Raw genomic sequence first — 16,282 nt, forward strand, 5'->3', positions numbered from 1 at the left:
GGTTAATATAATGTTTTCTAGTAATTGGATTTTGGGCCAACATTTTTTCTATTGATTCTTAAACTGCCACGTAAGCTAAATTTGTCATCTTAATTAAGTGACACGTAAGTAAAGTCCTCTTTTTAATTAGTACAAACTTAAAGTTATAATTTTTTTAAATAATTCTCAATTAATATATAGGAGATTTCTAGGGTGAATAGAGCAAATGAAAGTTCTAAAAAGGTCATAGTTTAGTTTGCATTTGACATTTTGTTTTGAGTCATTTTAGCAAAAATCTCATTAATAAATTACAGTTAATCTATGTATTAAAATTATTATTAAAACTAAAATTAATAAAATATAATATTATTTTTTGTTATGGTTGAAAATACATAAATAAAACTTAACAACAGTATACTAAATTTTGCATTATGGTTGGAAATGTATTCAAATGATGGAGAAGATGTTTGTCACTAATTGTTATTTTGCGAGGTAGTATTGATCGGAAATGTAAAAGACTGCATTGGCAAAAACACAAAAGAAACTAAATTACAGGAAATCCAATAATTTAATAAAAATTTTATTTTATTTTGAAACTATACTTTAATAAACATCACCACAGTTTTGCCACTAAACTTCTCATCCCGATCATATATCAGTATAACCCTCAGTTTTCGAGTTTCGAAAAGGGCAACAGCCGATTATATAAACGATTGTTAGACCGATAAGTGCCAAAAGGAGAGAGATATCCGCTTTTAACCAATCTATCTTGAGGTTTGCAAGCAAACCGGCTTTGCAAGAGTCACAACTGTAGCACAAATTGTTTTGAACATTGCTCCATTGTAGACAATCCATGTCTGAAGATCCATTTATTGTATTTATCCAGTAAGTAGGGTTCACAAACGTGAAGCCACATTTTGTTGGGGGCTTGCAACAACCAGACTGTAAAATAAAAAAACAATGTTAGATTTAAATAAAAATTAAAATATATGGATAGAAAGTTGTTAGATGTGATTGATTTTTTTTTGTCAACTGTTAGACGTGATTGATTAAGGGGTTTATTTGTAATATAACCAACAAAAAAAGTGAAATTAGTTTTATAGAGAAAGAGAGTAGAGAGATAAGAACAAAAAAAAAAGAAAGAGAGACTGGTTTTAGTTAGAAAATGAATTATGATTTTTTGTATGGTTATTTCACCCAATTTCTCTTTGATTAAGTGCACATAGTGGATGAATCTTGAAACTAGGGATATATTTTAGTTTAGTCAAAAATTAAAAATTTCAGTTTACATGTCTATAAAGCTAAGAATCATATCTATTTGTAATCTTAATAATACATCCACCCGTTCTTGTCCTGGCCGTTCATTTCATATTACACCCTAATCTCTTTCTTTGATTAAGAAACGTTTGATATTTTCATGTGAATTAAAGCTTTTTTTTTTAAAAAAGATATACTTTCAAATTTCAATCTTTTTGGTGACAAATCTAACAAGCAAAGCAACAATTCTATGTACATCTTTCATTACCGCCCCGTTTCTTTTCATTTCTATTCGATTTCACCCCATACATTCTTGTTATTCTACTTACACAAATATTTTCCTCTGACACACGGACGCGAAAACAAAAAACGAAAACAAAAACAAAATGAAGTTACAAAACTAATTAAATAACAAGGAACGAGGAAAATCATTTAATAAAAAACAAATGCAGACGACAAAAACCCCAAATGCATAGAATGCAGCAAGAACTTAGAATTGCCCGAAACTTGGAGGATTAAAAGAAAAAAATGTCATAAGACCAAAAATTATTTGCATTTTTCTAGTGATTTTTATAGCTAAGTAAAGAAGAAAATTTAAAGTGTTACAAAAAAAAAATTTAAATAAAGGGGAGGGGGGGGGGGGGGGGGGAAGATACTCACTTGAATGGGACTAAGATGAGCATTGAAGAAATCCATAGCCATACTGAATCTCTGGTTTAGTTCAGGACAAATGTTAGTAGTACTCAAACAAGTACGAATCCTATCCCATTTGTCAGATTTCTCAACTCTTTGACGTAAGTAACCAGAGAAGTCTTGAAGACTATACTCAAGATAAGCTCTACTTGGTTCTGGATGACCAGAGCCTTTAATAGTAACCATGTAAGTAAATCCAATAAGAACACCTAAAAGTACGATAAGAACAAGCATTGCAATTAAGTAAACGCCGAGAAGCCAAGTGATTCTCCAGAGCCCTCCAATGAAACCAGCCAGACCCACTAGGAGGATCAAGATGCCGAGGATAATTATTGGCCACTGAAGGATCTTGACGCATGAGTTCACTGTTCCCATGGCGAGCCAGATTCCGGCACCAATGACTGGAAGTGAGAGGAGGACGGCGATGAAATTTATGCAACCTATTACATTGTTGCTTAGAGGCATCTTTCTTTTTGTGTGTGTTTCTTGAAATCTGTTTGGTTTGAAAGGAATTTAGGGTAATGGTAATAACTTAAAGAGAGAGCAAGAAGGGTAGTTCAAATTAACAACAAATCTACAGAATAGAAAGAGAGAGAAGACTCACATGGGTGAAAAGTGAATAGAGTTATATATAAGAGCCTAAATAAAATGTATGTATTTGTCATGTTTAAACAATTTAGGGTAATAAATCGCAAATGATCATATTTGTGAAAATTGAATTGCATTTTTATATATAAAAGAGGTAAGTAAAATAAGACAAAGGTGTAATCATTTCTTAGATTAGGTATTTTTGACCTTATCTTTCTTCATATAGAAAAAAATCAACATTGTATGTTATATATTTGAATATATATTTTTGTTACTATTTGTTACAAAGCTAAAACGAAAAAAATAGTCTTTAAATCACCAACTTTCAAATTTGATTGAAAAAAACATGAATTTTCTCTTGGACCATTTAAAGCATTAACTTAACTTGAATAACCACTTTAAACCTCAACTTATTATTATTTTTTTTGAAATATACAGAAGTATCCTGGCCCCACAAAAATGATCCAGACTAGTCACGTGTTACCACAACTTAATTTGACTAAACCAAATTAAAGATGACATTAACTCGGGTAACGGATTGATAAGACGGGATTAATTGCCGTTTCTAATCTCTGTTAAGTCTAAGCGACGTCGTTTTGAATTTTTTTTTAAAAATTGTATTTGAAAGAAATCAAAGCTACATTCGTTGTAAACTCAAACCACTAGACCATTTACAATTTTGTTAACTTGAATAAATACTAATAGATAATATCATTAAACTTTCAAATCATTTTCTCCCAACCTAAATCCCTAAATCAATCATTGTTGATCTTCCTGGTTCTCCATCATTGTTTGCTTTTATTGCTCGAGCAGTAATGTTATTAATATTATACAACTTCTTTGTATTTCATTAATTTATTGATAACTAGGTTCGAACAAGAACCTAGCTAACATGTCTTCGCATTCGCATCTTCTTCAACTTCATCCTTGTTCATCAGTAGTGCTTCCCAAAACCCGTAGTCGAGTTCTCTCTGCCATCCATATCCTTGCAACTCCGATCGCAAGTGTTTAGAGATTTAGGGATTTAGGTTGGGAGAAGATGATTTAGAGGTTTAATAATAATATCTATTAATATTTATTCAAGTTATTAAAATTGTAAATGGTCTAGTGGTTTGGGTTTATAAACGATCGTAGATTTGATCACGGGTTCAATTCCTTTCAGATACAATTTTAAAAAAAAATTCAAAACAACATCGTTTGGACTTAACATAGATTAGAGATGGCGATTAACCATGTCCAATCAATTTGTTATCCATGTTAACGTCGTCTTTAATTTTGTTTAGTCAAATTAAGCTGATGTTTAAGGTGGCTATTCAAGATAAGTGGGTGCTTTAAATGGTTTAGGAGAAAGTTCATGTTTTTTTTCCAACCAAATTTGAAAGTTGGTGATTTAAATGACCATTTTCCCAAACTAAAACTAGTATATATAATTATTAAAAATAGTATATAACACACAACAAGATATGCAAAGTGTCTAGTTTTTATTACTCTTACTAAATGATATTCCGCGCGCATGAGTGAGTTTCTTATACTAATGTTTGTTCATTAAATGGTTTTAACATTTTGCAACAATACAATCTTTATCGATTGTAAAATGACAAATACAAATGTTGGTCTCTTAAATGTATCATCGTTGCTGAATAGTTAACGTGTTATAGCTCATTTTAGTTATTTTTAAAACTTTAATGCACAAAATGAAATTAAGTTTTGCGCCTGACACAAATCACTATAACCAGATAGGCAACATCGATTGTAAAACGACAAAATGGGTTTAGGTTTTCTGCTCTCGATTTGTTTATTTTTGGCTCTCCATAAGTAATTTTATTTTTTACCTTTATAAAATTGTGATTTCGTTCTCGTTTCTGTTTAACTAATATGAGTTTTGTTTTGTTTATTTTTTTTACTTTTATGTGAATTCGATGAATTACATAAGTGTCAATTTAAAAAGATGGACATCAGTAAAAATTAGTTCAACTCCAGATACATATGTCTAATAATCAAATTTTTAAAGAAAAACACTGGCAAACTCTATTCACAAGTTAATGTTTAAATTTAGTAAATCAAACTGTTATAGAATATAAGTACAGACTTGAAATATAAATGTATGTCTAGTATTATATTCACTAGTTCGGTCTAAAAATCATCTAATTTTAGAACAACAAAACAAATTACTTATTTTATTAACCTACGCTTTTGAGGTTTAGTTATTTAAGTATACCGATAAAAAATATATATAATATTTTACCATTCTAGTATATGTAAACTATGTAACTATGTATAAAGTAATAACTATTTGATTTATTATGATGAACCACAAATTTTATAATAAATAGTTAAATCTTTGATTTTTACAATTATAATAGCTAAATAGGGTATTAGGGAGAAAAATATATATATTAGACGAATGATCAAATCTCTCATTTTTCGAACAAAATCAAAAAGAGGTGATTGAATTTTGTCATGATATTTCATTAAAAAAGTTTTAGGAAAAAGAAATTTTAGAATAACAAAACAAATTACTTATTCTATTAACAGGCTGGATTTTAGTAGTAGACTAAAGTTGAGGATTATTGAGGATTATTGTTTCTATTAAATTTCTCACAATTTGAAAACTAGCAAACATTCAAATTTGCTAGTTTCTTTGTTGTTTAAATCATATATTCATAAACTAATCATGAAGCTCTTTCTTCAGGTCATTGTGTATTGCCAGTGTACCGTGAACGGAATGTCTTCAAGAATGTGTCTCTTCCGCATGAGGGTTTCTTGCGTGATAAGCTCCTTTCATTTCCTCGGTCGCCCAATATCTTTCTCTTCTTCTTGAATTGTATTTTCTTCTTCAGTTGTACTTTTGTTTCATCTACTCTACTAAAATAAAATCATATTTTTATCTACCATAAAAACGTCTATGTCAAACCACTAACTAAAAATTAAACAAATATCCTAAATTTATGCATATATGATAATTTCCTAACAAAAAAATATATAAATCTAAACAATAACATCTCGGGTAAAAGCCTAACCAATTTCTATTATGCAATTATTGTTTTCTTACCATATTTAATCTAGGCCATATTTTCTGTATTTTTGGGTAACTAGTTTTAAATTAAATAGTACAGCCTAATTCTTTTTAAAATTTTGATATTAACTTTTTATATATAAAAAATAAATAATAATTTATTGGTTGTATCATTTTATGTTTGATTTATAGTAAAAAACAAAAACAAAAAACTATAATATAATACATTATAAAAATATGACATTAACTAATTTAATTTAGTCACATTAATATATTTCGAGAATTCAAACTCGTAAAACAATTTTTTTAAATAAAATTTGTAATAATTCATAGAAAACTAATATTTAGAATTAAATTTTAATATGGTGTTACATTTTCAAATCAATAAATTTTAATAAGGTGTTAGTGCGGTTTTGATCAATTATCAACTACGAAAGGTACGTAAATTTAACATTCGCGTTTTTGCTTGTTCATTTTTAAAAACCGCACACTTTTCTGAAAATTTGTTGATTGGTGACTCAAGAGCGTTTTTGACAATACCACTTTAAAATACGCACTTCGCATTTCACCATTCATTACCTTAAATTCTAAACAAAAATTTATAAGATATTTAGTCTACTACTAAAATCCAAGACTGTTAATCTAGCTGAAAATTATGACAAAATAATTTTTTTTTTTGGTAAAATGTTAAGATAATGTCCTAAAGAGAAATCGAACTTTGAGCTATTAGGAGGTGCACAACACAGATTGTATAAGAAGATTTGTTTTCAATGATGAAATTTATCAGATGAGAAACCAAACGTTTACATACAGATCGAACCGAAGCTGGCGAGTATTCAACCAACCCCCCCCCCCCCCCCCCCCCCCCCCCCCAAACAAAAAAAGTTATAACAAAAATCCCCAACTAAGAGCGGGCGAACTAAGAGCATTCTCTAGAGACTAAATCTGGCGAACAAAATTCATGTTCCCGGAACCTAAAAACAAATATTACAAGTTAAGAACTTAACAATCCCAATCAGATCAAATAAGAACTCAAACCCGGCAAGTATGCAAATTTTTTGAAATTTAGAAAAAATTAAAAAGGACTAATAAAATACTATTATATTATGTGCCATTATACTCCACATGGATTCACATTTAGCCTTTACAGAGTCAGAAAAGAACCTAGGAAACAAAAATAAAGCAATAAACCTTCGTTATTCTGAAAGAAAAAACGATCGAAGATGTGCTATGTGATAAAATAAAAAGAAGGAATTAAAAAGGAAAGGAGAATTCTCAGAGAGAATGAGTGGCATTTGTGTGATTTAAAGGGAAAGTAAAGGGTAACTCTGGGATTGTTGAACAACAAAAAGGTTCCTCTTCAATGATACTTAGACCATGCACAACGGGAGTACACGACGAAGCCTTAGCACGAAAACTTAGGTAAAACGGAATAGAATAATATTATTTAGGTTAATCGACATAAGGATTGGTCCGTGGCCAAGGCTTTTAAGAGATTGATCCTTAGCAACGTGTCAACTCCTGAGTGGGACGGGGTCGGTTTGATTTTCGGTTTGGTTTAAAAAAAAAGTTCATTCTCGACGGACACCGAAAAAAAAAAAGGAGAGCTCGAGGGAAGGCGATATTTGCCGTTTGAAATCGATCGTCTTCACGAAGGTAAATCGAAGCGTTAACCTGTATTTTTGATCTTTTTAGCTTAGTTTTCATGTAGATTCGTCTTATTTTAGTGGTTCGGGGATGCGTTTGAATCGATTTGGGTTTCGATTGAAATTAGGGTTTTAAAAAAATTTGGGGTTTAATCGATTTGGGGTTTATATCCAGTATGGGGGTTTGTATAAAGAGTTTTGACATGATTTCGGTTTCAATCTGAAGCGGATTTGTATCTTATTTCTTAAACGGTTTCGAAATGAAATATGTTTTCAACTGAAGAGGATTTTATCTTTTTTCTCGAACCAGGTTTCTCAACCTTTTAGGTTTCAAACTAAGAGAAAACAAAATAGGGTGAGATTAATGAGAGTGTGTCTGCCAAAAGTGTCGGTTGAATATGTCGTTGCTCTAATCTGAAGAGAAAACAACCGGTCGTCTTTGTTTTTGGTTCCTTTTTATTCATCTGCTTTCCATTGTTGTTGTATATGTCGTTGCTCTAATTATGTTGTTTTAAATTCCATAATTTTTTTTTGTATCTAACTCTCTTTGTTAATCATTTGTCTCAGGTTAACCAAATGGGACAAGATTACAGCTATTCTCAGCCTTCTTCATCATCAAACTCGATAGACATGAGCTCCCTTCTTGAAGCTGAAGCTAAGATGTACGCGGATGAAGCTGAGAGTCCCTTCTGCAACGCAGAGCCGGATCAGTTCGCACCTCAACCAGAGGCTGATGATGGCATCCCTACGGCTTGCTACTGCGGTGCGCAGCCTGTTGTGAAATGCTCTTACACACCTAAGGATCCATACCGAAGATACTTCTCGTGCCCCAATGTCGATGATGGGGGCTGCCACATATGGAAATGGTGGGATGTGGCTTTAACGGAGGAGCTCAGTGAGGTTCATAGACATGTCAGACAGCTGAAGGATCAAGCTTTTGAGTGTGACCAGAAGCTGCTTAAGCTACAGAAGACGGTGTGTGAGGTGAAGAAGAAATCTGAGCATACAAATGTGGTTGCATTGGGAGTTTGTGTACTGCTGTCGGCAATAGTATTCATAGGTTTGGCTGCTGTGTACCTGAGTGGTAAGTATCTCTCTTGTGCTATTTGCTTGTTTGTTCATGACATTTTTTAAAAACTTTTGACTGTTTGATTTAAAAACTATTCGCAGGAAGAGCGTCCAAGAAGTAAACTAGATCAACTAGTGAAGCTCAAGAGTGTCTGTTTAATCAAGGTACGATTCCCGACCCTCTTTTGTATTGATTGTCCCTGCGCATCAACTAGTAAAGTTCAGTGCTTTAAAATATTATTGTTAGTATTGATTGTCCCTGCGCATAAATGCACTCTTTTGTATTGATTGTTTCATTTCTACCTTCCTACCGCCTCTGATATGATTGTTTTTAATGTTTTAGTACTTTGCAAAAGGGTGTTATAGTTTGAATTGATAGTTTTTAATGTTTTAGTACTTTGCAAAAGGGTGTTAGAGTTTGAATTGATAGTTTTTAATGTTTTACGCCTTCTACCTTACTAACTGCTCGTTTTTATTGGCCTTAAATGCAACTAGGTTAGCTCAATGTTTAAACTCGTCTACTTAAGTCTCTCTGTTGGTATTAGAGTGACATATACCGATATTGCAAATGGAAAATAATACACCTTATATGAATCTACTCTTTAGTCAAACTCAGACACCCGTGGACCTTGATTCACCCGAACCTTTATGGTTCGGTAGCCAAGGTCCTAGGGAGTCTGTTGTCCCTCCTGTAGTCGAGCCTGTAGTCGAGTCTGGTGGTGAGTCTGGTCTGAGGAGGAAGTGGACTTCGATGGAGGATAAGATCCTTATTGGTGCTTGGCTTAACACCAGTAAGGATCCTATCATCAGCAATGAGCAGAAAGCTGGTTCTTTCTGGAGGCGGATTGTAGATTACTATTAATGTGGGTTAGAGGTAATGTCTTAAAATGAAACTATAATGCATTTGAACTTTACTAACCTTTGTCTTATTTGATGTGTCAGGTTTATCTAAGTAGGCATGTGAAGGAAGTCACGGGTTGAAGTCACGGGTTGGAGTCACGGGTGGAAGTCACGGGTTCTTCTCCCTCACCTAATGTATTATAAGTAGAATGTAATGTAGTCTTTAACTTTCTATCTCGGAGAGGTGTTTTCCTTTAGCCTCTAAACTTGTTTCATGTTATTCAAAACTTGTGTTTGTCGGTAATGTTGTAATATTTCAAGGAAGGCAGGAATCATTGTTCAAACCTTCTGTATCTCGGTAAGGTTGTAATATGTATGAAATGCTTTGTGTCCTCTTGTTCTTACGTTTAACTCATTGATGTTGTGTTCAACTCACTAAAATATAAGCTCATGAACTTTTTTGTATTAATGTTTAGCTCATGAACTTTTTTGAATTAAGCGACTTGAGTAAAAACATGGCTTAATATTTCAAGGTGACATCAAGACGGAGAAATTGGGATTTATCATATCACAAGGTTAGCAAAAGATCAAACATATCAGAAGCATATCACAAGGTTAGCAAATAAGACAAAAGATCAAACATATCACAAGGAATTTTTAACCAAATAAGACAAAGGGTATTAGAAAAAAATTTAAAATGAAATGATACCAAAATGAAATTTGGTAATACGATGATTTGAAAATGATAAACTAGATGATTAGAAATTTAAAATGAAATGATACCAAAAATTTTTTGGTAATAAGATGATTTTAAAATGAAAAATTAGATGATTAGAAATAGCAAACATATATGAAATAATACCATATATGTAAAAAAATTTTACATATATAACCAAGAAAATTTGGTAATAAGATGATTTGAAAATGATAAACTAGATTATTAGAAAAGAGAATTTTAAGCTAAACTAAATTTGGTAATAAAATGATAAAATGATAACTTTTTTGTTTTTAAAATGATATAAAAACTAAACTTAATATTTTATTTTTAAAAGGAGGGAAACCTAAAATGTCATCATCATCATCATCCGATGAAATCGATGAGAGATTGGACGAGGTTGTCGATGAAATCGTCGAGGATGCATATAATGACATAGTGGAGGCCCAACCGAATATGCAAAACACACGGGGTTATATTGAACGAGACCGTGAAGGGGGACACACCCGTTTAGTTAATGACTACTTCAGAGAGAATGCGACATACTCGGCACAATTCAGACGACGTTTCCGCATGAATAAGGGTTTATTCATGCGTATTGTCCTTGCCCTCCAGGAGAAGTTTGTATTCTTTCAACAAAGACCCGATGCAACCGGGAGGTTAGGTCATTCTCCGCTACAAAAATGTACGGCGGCTATTCGACTGCTTGCTTATGGTACTGGGGCTGACACGGTAGATGAATATCTCCGACTAGCTGAGACCTCAGCACTTTTGTGTTTACATAATTTCACTGACGGAATTATACAGTTATTCGGAGACGAGTATCTACGAGCACCCACACCGGATGATCTTCAACGACTACTCGACATTGGAGAGAAACGAGGGTTTCCTGGGATGATCGGGAGCATCGACTGTATGCATTGGGAGTGGAAAAATTGCCCGACCGCTTGGAAAGGACAGTACGCCCGTGGATCAGGAAAACCGACAATTGTCTTAGAGGCTGTCGCTTCCCAAGATCTTTGGATCTGGCACGCGTTTTTTGGACCTCCAGGTACCTTAAACGATATTAATGTCCTCGATCGATCTCCTCTTTTTGATGACATTTTAGAAGGTCGAGCTCCGCGGGTAAAGTACATGGTCAACGGACACATGTATAAGTTGGCGTACTACCTCACAGACGGTATATATCCAAAATGGTCAACCTTTATCCAATCCATCTCACTCCCTCAATCACCAAAACAAGAGTTATTTGCTAAACATCAAGAAGCAACCCGAAAAGATGTGGAGCGGGCTTTTGGAGTATTACAAGCGCGATTTGCGATTGTGAGAAACCCGGCTCTTACGTTGGACAAAGCAAAGATAGGGAAGATTATGAGAGCGTGTATCATACTACACAACATGATAGTCGAAGATGAACGGGATGGATACATTCGTTATGATATATCTGAATTTGAAGAAGGTGACGTCATGAGAAGTTCACAGGTGGAAACCGAGATTCCTACAATTCTCAATAATATTTTTCCCAGTCGGAATGATGTTCGAGATAGGAGAATACATGACCATCTGAAAAATGATTTAGTCGAGCATATTTGGAACAAATTTGGTGACGAGGATTAAAAATCATTCTATCTTTATGTTTAATTTGTGTTTCTTTAAAAAATTCCTTGGTTATGTTTAATTATAGTATCTTAATGTTTAATTAATGTATCTTTATGTTTAATTTGTGTTTCTTGATTTCTTTATTTTTATTGTTTTCATTTTTAATTGTTATATTTATATGTTTAATTATTATTTTTAAAGTTTATTTCTAGTAGTTGATGTTAAGTTATTCTATTTAATCATTCAATATATAAAATTATATTTCACTAAACAATAAAAAAAAATATTTTTTTATTCCTAAGGATTTCAACTTCGGGTTCACCATTGTACACACATTTTTCACAAGAGTCCTTAACTATTCAAAAAAAAAAAAAAAAAAAAAAGGATATTTTATTCCTAAGGACTCCACAATGGGTATCACCATTGTGGATGCTCTTAGCATGTGATGAACTGCTCCTGCAATGTCATCTACTGAACTTAGCTGGCAACTCTCTTCCACCTTCCAAAATCGAATACAAAAAATATAATGTAATGCAAACTTTCAGTTACATCCCTAAAAATATAACACCGTATGAAGTTTAAAAGGAAAAATAATAATATATTGATTCACGTTGCAATAACTAAACCTCTTTTCAAAAAATTGGTGAAAAATAAAAAGTAACTCCGTCAAGTATGGCAATAAATGTTAGACCAAATCTAGTTATGAGTTCATAGACATTCCTTTTCTGTTTTTTCTGCCTCTCTGACCGTACATAATCTACCGTCTAGCTCTAATTTCATAACTGTTCTTCAAAAGTTACCCCTCAAATAGTATTTGAACAAACTCGGTTTAGTCCGGTTTATCGTCCGGCTTAGATAATAGTATATGGTAATTATAAGAGTTCTGTTACTCTAGTTATGATAGAATAGACTGCATAGAGTGTCTAACGGGACCAATGGTGTAACATCTTTTACTAATCTTGTTTAAATCCGGTTTAGATAAGAGGATTCAGTTAATTTACCTTAGTGCTGATTGAGTAAATAGCAAAAGTTTCTAATGTTGTGACACTGAGGTGAAGCACGGAGAGGGAGAGTGACTGTAGAGCAGCCACTAGCTTTGAAAGTTGCGGTGGCCCGGTGGTAGCCACCACCGAGGTCCATTGGAAACCTCTTCTTCTTGACAGGATTCTGATGTTAGCATGAGTTTCTATTAGAGTCACTTCAAGATCCTCCATAGCGGTTTTCACCGAGCTTGTTGAGCCATTTCTATTCTCCTGGCTTGGATCGTACGAGTGGAGAAAGAACTGTGATAGAGACAGGTGAGGATTCTCAGGTTCGCAGTTTGAGTCTTGACTTGTTGAAGACGTAACCGTCTGGCTTAGTTTGTCCTTTTGAAGCTTTTGAACTTCAAGAGATAGTAACTGATGTTCAAGTTCTTTGATGAAATCTATGGCTCCACCAACTATTGAAGCTTGATCCCCCTTTCATGGAAAAGAACGGCACAAAGAAAAGAAGGAACATATTAGTAAATAAATATTGAAAGTCAACTGAAAATCCTAAACCTTTTAAAATAATTTATCATAAAAATTGAAACTCGATCAAAATCAAAAAATAAAGTAATATTCCATAAAATTGAAACCCTAGTCGGAATTGTAAGAAGACTAAAAGAATTAATCATATAATGAACCTTTTGAGAAAAAGGTTGAGGCATGAGAGATCTTAAGACAGAGAGATGTTGATTCATTTGTCTTCTTCGATTTCTTTCTACCGCGATGTGAGTTATTCGTTGATTCTCAGCTTCTTCTTCGTTTTTGCAAACCCTAGGCTTCCTCCTCCTCCGCTTCTTCCCTCTGCTAGCCGGTGGTGGCTGCCGTGACGCTGGTTCTTGTTGAGACATCTCCGGAATTGTGTTCTTGGGAATGATGATGATGTCATTTTCCGGCGCTGGCTCGAGATCGAGGAGAGACTTGAATGGGGTTGGTGAAAGAGACTCGGAGAGCAAAAAGTTTAAGAGACCGTTTGATGATAAAGCTTCTAGTGTCATTGCTCTTTACAACGTTTTCTTCCTTATTGAATTACTAAGTACCATTGATTTATATAGCGACATTCCAAATCTTTTTTTAATAATTTTTTGCTTTAAATAACGAATATAGATTTCATAAAAAAAGTTGTGGGCGAAAACGACATTTTCTGGAAAAATAAATGGAAATGATTAAAAATTGACAAACGTTGAAGCTCTGAGTTTTCTGAATGTGTGCATGTGAGAAATTATTTGATATTGATTTTGATCCGTACTATCATGGATGTGTAACGCCGAAGTAAGCTCAGCTATTATATTCAAAAAAAAAAAGTAAGCTTAGCTATGAAATTAATTTGCTGAATGACATTATATATTCTTTGTTTTACCCTTCAACATTGTAAAATTTTGACTAAACATATTAATACGTTATGTAAATAAAAATATGCACAATCACATAATCGTTTTTACCTTCCAATACATTTATATCAGTTCGTACTTTTGGCTTCTTTAACAAAAACCTTAATTCTAATCGGAAGAGATATGTACAAATGAATTTGAGTGATTTGTCCATCATACCATTTCAAACATCAAAATTTGGAAATAAAGTTTTATATAATCGTAGTGATCAAAGTCACACTAGCATGTAACCATCTTCCAGAAAAATTGATATGTGCAAAATTTCTACATACACATTCTTATTTACATGAATATGATTTTTGATGATTGAGAAAGGGATTAGAAGGAAGAAGAGAATAGTGGCACGTGAGATGGGTCAGAGAGTCTAAGGTCATGTTCTTTTCTCGCAATTCTGGACCATCACTTCTTTTTCAGTTCATTGCCCCTTTTACTATCCTAAAAGCATCTAAACTTCTTTTTTTTTACGTTTTATACTTTTATGATTATAACCTCTTTGTAACATACTTGGGCTAGTGTTACAAAAAAAAAAACATACTTGGGTTGCCCCAAAGAAAATGTACCTTCATACATTATTCAATTTATGTATACAAATGCTAACATAATTGTTTGATAAAAAAGAAGAAATCAATGATTAAAAGAGAGACTAGATTAATTCCAAGTACTCAGTTCAAGAAGAAAACAAATGGAACCAAACCGGTTCGGTATTTGGCATGTCTGGACCGTGGGGACCGGGCACTAGCATACACATATAGGAACAAATGTGTGCTGGAAGAAAGCAAAATTTCACATTCAAATCTTTTTTTTGTATTCATTATATTTATTCTTCGATTGCATCTTAAAACTACTTGGTGGGCTAAATATAATATATCCACAAGATTTTTTCTTTGTGTGATATTGGGAAAAGGGAGTAATAATTATTGCAATTGTATGCTTATAATTAAAAAGGACTGTCAGATTTGTTTGCACATTAGAAGGACCAGAAGGAAGCTACGAAGGTAAAAAACACAACCCGTGATTAAAAATATTTCTTTTATTGTTTTATTTAAGTTACTTTTAAAGTTTAACCATCTGACTTTTTGTTTTTTTCTCTGATAGATATTGTCAGAGTTCTAAAAAAACGTTAACTTTCACAAATTAGACAACTCCGGACACGAAATCTATCATACATCAGAAACAAATTCGTACTTTATAAAATCTGTAATTGATTAAGCATACAAAAATAAATTAACAACAAAATAAAGTTAGCATCATACTATCGCTACTTAATTTATTATTCGTTTGAACAATCAACAATGACCTCTACCATAAAAAGTATGTTAACTTCCACGAATTTGACAATAGCAAGCGAAAATCCAACAACACTTTTGTTTAGGCCTATGCATTATATTTTTGCAGTTATTAATGTCTGGTCTTTGGTTTTAGAAAAACAGATCTACTAAGTCTAAAACCAACTTTTGGTCTGGTTAAAAAATTTGTGTTCATTTTGCATTTCGATATAGATTTGCTTCATTTTGCAATTAAAAGTTTATTTTGAATAATACTAGCAAAAGTTTTGGTACATAAACCAAATTTAGTATTGATTTAAATGAATTTTGATTTACTGGTTTCTTTGTATTGATTTTGAGTTCGGTCTTGGATTCGATTCAGATTTAGGTTCGATTGAATTTGCTTTTCTTCTTCTATATAATGCAACCTGATATTAGTTTTAAAGAATTATGATCCAGTTCGTCTGTTCGGTTAATTTTGGTTTTTAACCATTTTCGGATAAACGGGTTTTCTAAACTTAATGATCACGTTATGTAAAGTATACACACCTAGCAAAGCCAGTCCCATTTTTAAAAGTTAAACCCATTAACGCTATAATCTGCTAATTTCATTGACAAGCAAAAATGTCCGTCTGCTTCCAAGTTCCAACGTATCTATTACCAAGAATTTTACTTGAAGATTCCTGTGAATGTTTTTTTTTCTTTTTTTTTTGAAAAAGGGATTTCCTGTGAATGTTTTTACACCCCCGAAACGTGTCTACTCTAATCTGATTCGTTGCATCAACAAACAAACACGTGTTCATGTCTGTAAAAAAAACCTCTTAGAGCATCCATCTCTAAACACGCTACAAATCTTTGTACTTATCTATGTATAAAGAGAGATTAAGAGAAGTGTCTACCATTTTACGAAGTCCGAGAAAATGAAAGACAAGAACAACAAAGAGGACGAAGAGCAGAAACTGTTGTTGTCAGATTTGCCCACGTCTAGAGAGTAACACAGTCTTATCTTTAGTCCTCTGCAAAAAAATTTCTTACTGATTCTGTTAAAATACAGAACCCCTTGTAGTAAAATGTTTTCAAGAGAAGGCTCAAACTTCAAAACTCTGTTTTTACTGCGTTCAGAAGAGGCACATGAGTAATGTGGATGCGCCTACATTTTGGGACCAGTTGGTTCCAAAAATGACGTCTTTGGTCAACTTG

The 16,282-nt window shown here is 32.9% G+C and overlaps 4 protein-coding genes across 6 annotated transcripts; 2 read left to right on the top strand and 2 right to left on the bottom strand.

The window, feature by feature from the left end:
• Positions 1 to 528: 528 nt before the first annotated feature.
• Positions 529 to 5,629, bottom strand: LOC103827717 (protein TORNADO 2). The gene is made up of 2 exons (XM_009103251.3): positions 1,897 to 5,629; positions 529 to 921 (listed from the first exon to the last, which is right to left on the bottom strand). Exons 1-2 carry the CDS (start codon positions 2,392 to 2,394, stop codon positions 628 to 630), a joined length of 792 nt encoding a protein of 263 aa, XP_009101499.1. The 5' UTR covers positions 2,395 to 5,629; the 3' UTR covers positions 529 to 627.
• Positions 5,630 to 6,608: 979 nt separating this feature from the next.
• Positions 6,609 to 13,979, bottom strand: LOC103827718 (transcription factor bHLH71). Its single transcript, XM_009103252.3, has 4 exons — positions 13,068 to 13,979; positions 12,403 to 12,861; positions 11,841 to 11,900; positions 6,609 to 6,907 (listed from the first exon to the last, which is right to left on the bottom strand). The coding sequence occupies exons 1-4, from the start codon at positions 13,422 to 13,424 to the stop codon at positions 6,809 to 6,811; spliced, it is 975 nt and encodes a 324-aa protein (XP_009101500.1). The 5' UTR covers positions 13,425 to 13,979; the 3' UTR covers positions 6,609 to 6,808.
• Positions 6,952 to 11,261, top strand: LOC108868829 (uncharacterized protein At4g04775-like). 3 transcript variants are annotated; one of them, XM_033272433.1, is made up of 3 exons: positions 6,957 to 8,263; positions 8,350 to 8,412; positions 9,190 to 11,261. In XM_033272433.1, exons 1-2 carry the CDS (start codon positions 7,756 to 7,758, stop codon positions 8,367 to 8,369), a joined length of 528 nt encoding a protein of 175 aa, XP_033128324.1. In that variant the 5' UTR covers positions 6,957 to 7,755; the 3' UTR covers positions 8,370 to 8,412; positions 9,190 to 11,261. The 3 variants fall into 3 exon arrangements, with proteins under 3 accessions (XP_018508038.2, XP_033128324.1, XP_018508040.1); XM_018652522.2 differs by having other exon boundaries at positions 6,952 to 7,189; positions 7,747 to 11,261; XM_018652524.2 differs by having other exon boundaries at positions 8,350 to 11,261.
• Positions 10,100 to 11,593, top strand: LOC103836961 (putative nuclease HARBI1). The gene has a single exon (XM_033272386.1). The coding sequence runs from the start codon at positions 10,154 to 10,156 to the stop codon at positions 11,417 to 11,419; it is 1,266 nt and encodes a 421-aa protein (XP_033128277.1). The 5' UTR covers positions 10,100 to 10,153; the 3' UTR covers positions 11,420 to 11,593.
• Positions 13,980 to 16,282: the final 2,303 nt, after the last annotated feature.

The sequence above is a fragment of the Brassica rapa genome, chromosome A06, assembly GCF_000309985.2.
Source record: "Brassica rapa cultivar Chiifu-401-42 chromosome A06, CAAS_Brap_v3.01, whole genome shotgun sequence".
NCBI lineage: Eukaryota > Viridiplantae > Streptophyta > Magnoliopsida > Brassicales > Brassicaceae > Brassica > Brassica rapa.

Bases quoted from the DNA above. Each gene is read 5' to 3' on its own strand.
- LOC103827717 (XM_009103251.3), bottom strand. From the start codon at position 2,394: ATGCCTCTAAGCAACAATGTAATAGGTTGCATAAATTTCATCGCCGTC. The intron at 922-1,896 runs GTGAGTATCTTC...TTTATTTTACAG, and splicing joins CTCATCTTAGTCCCATTCAA to TCTGGTTGTTGCAAGCCCCC.
- LOC108868829 (XM_018652522.2), top strand. From the start codon at position 7,756: ATGGGACAAGATTACAGCTATTCTCAGCCTTCTTCATCATCAAACTCG.
- LOC103836961 (XM_033272386.1), top strand. From the start codon at position 10,154: ATGTCATCATCATCATCATCCGATGAAATCGATGAGAGATTGGACGAG.
- LOC103827718 (XM_009103252.3), bottom strand. From the start codon at position 13,424: ATGACACTAGAAGCTTTATCATCAAACGGTCTCTTAAACTTTTTGCTC. The intron at 12,862-13,067 runs GTTCATTATATG...TTTCCATGAAAG, and splicing joins CTCAACCTTTTTCTCAAAAG to GGGGATCAAGCTTCAATAGT. The intron at 6,908-11,840 runs CTAAGAGCATCC...GTTGTGCATGGT, and splicing joins CAGGAGCAGTTCATCACATG to CTAAGTATCATTGAAGAGGA.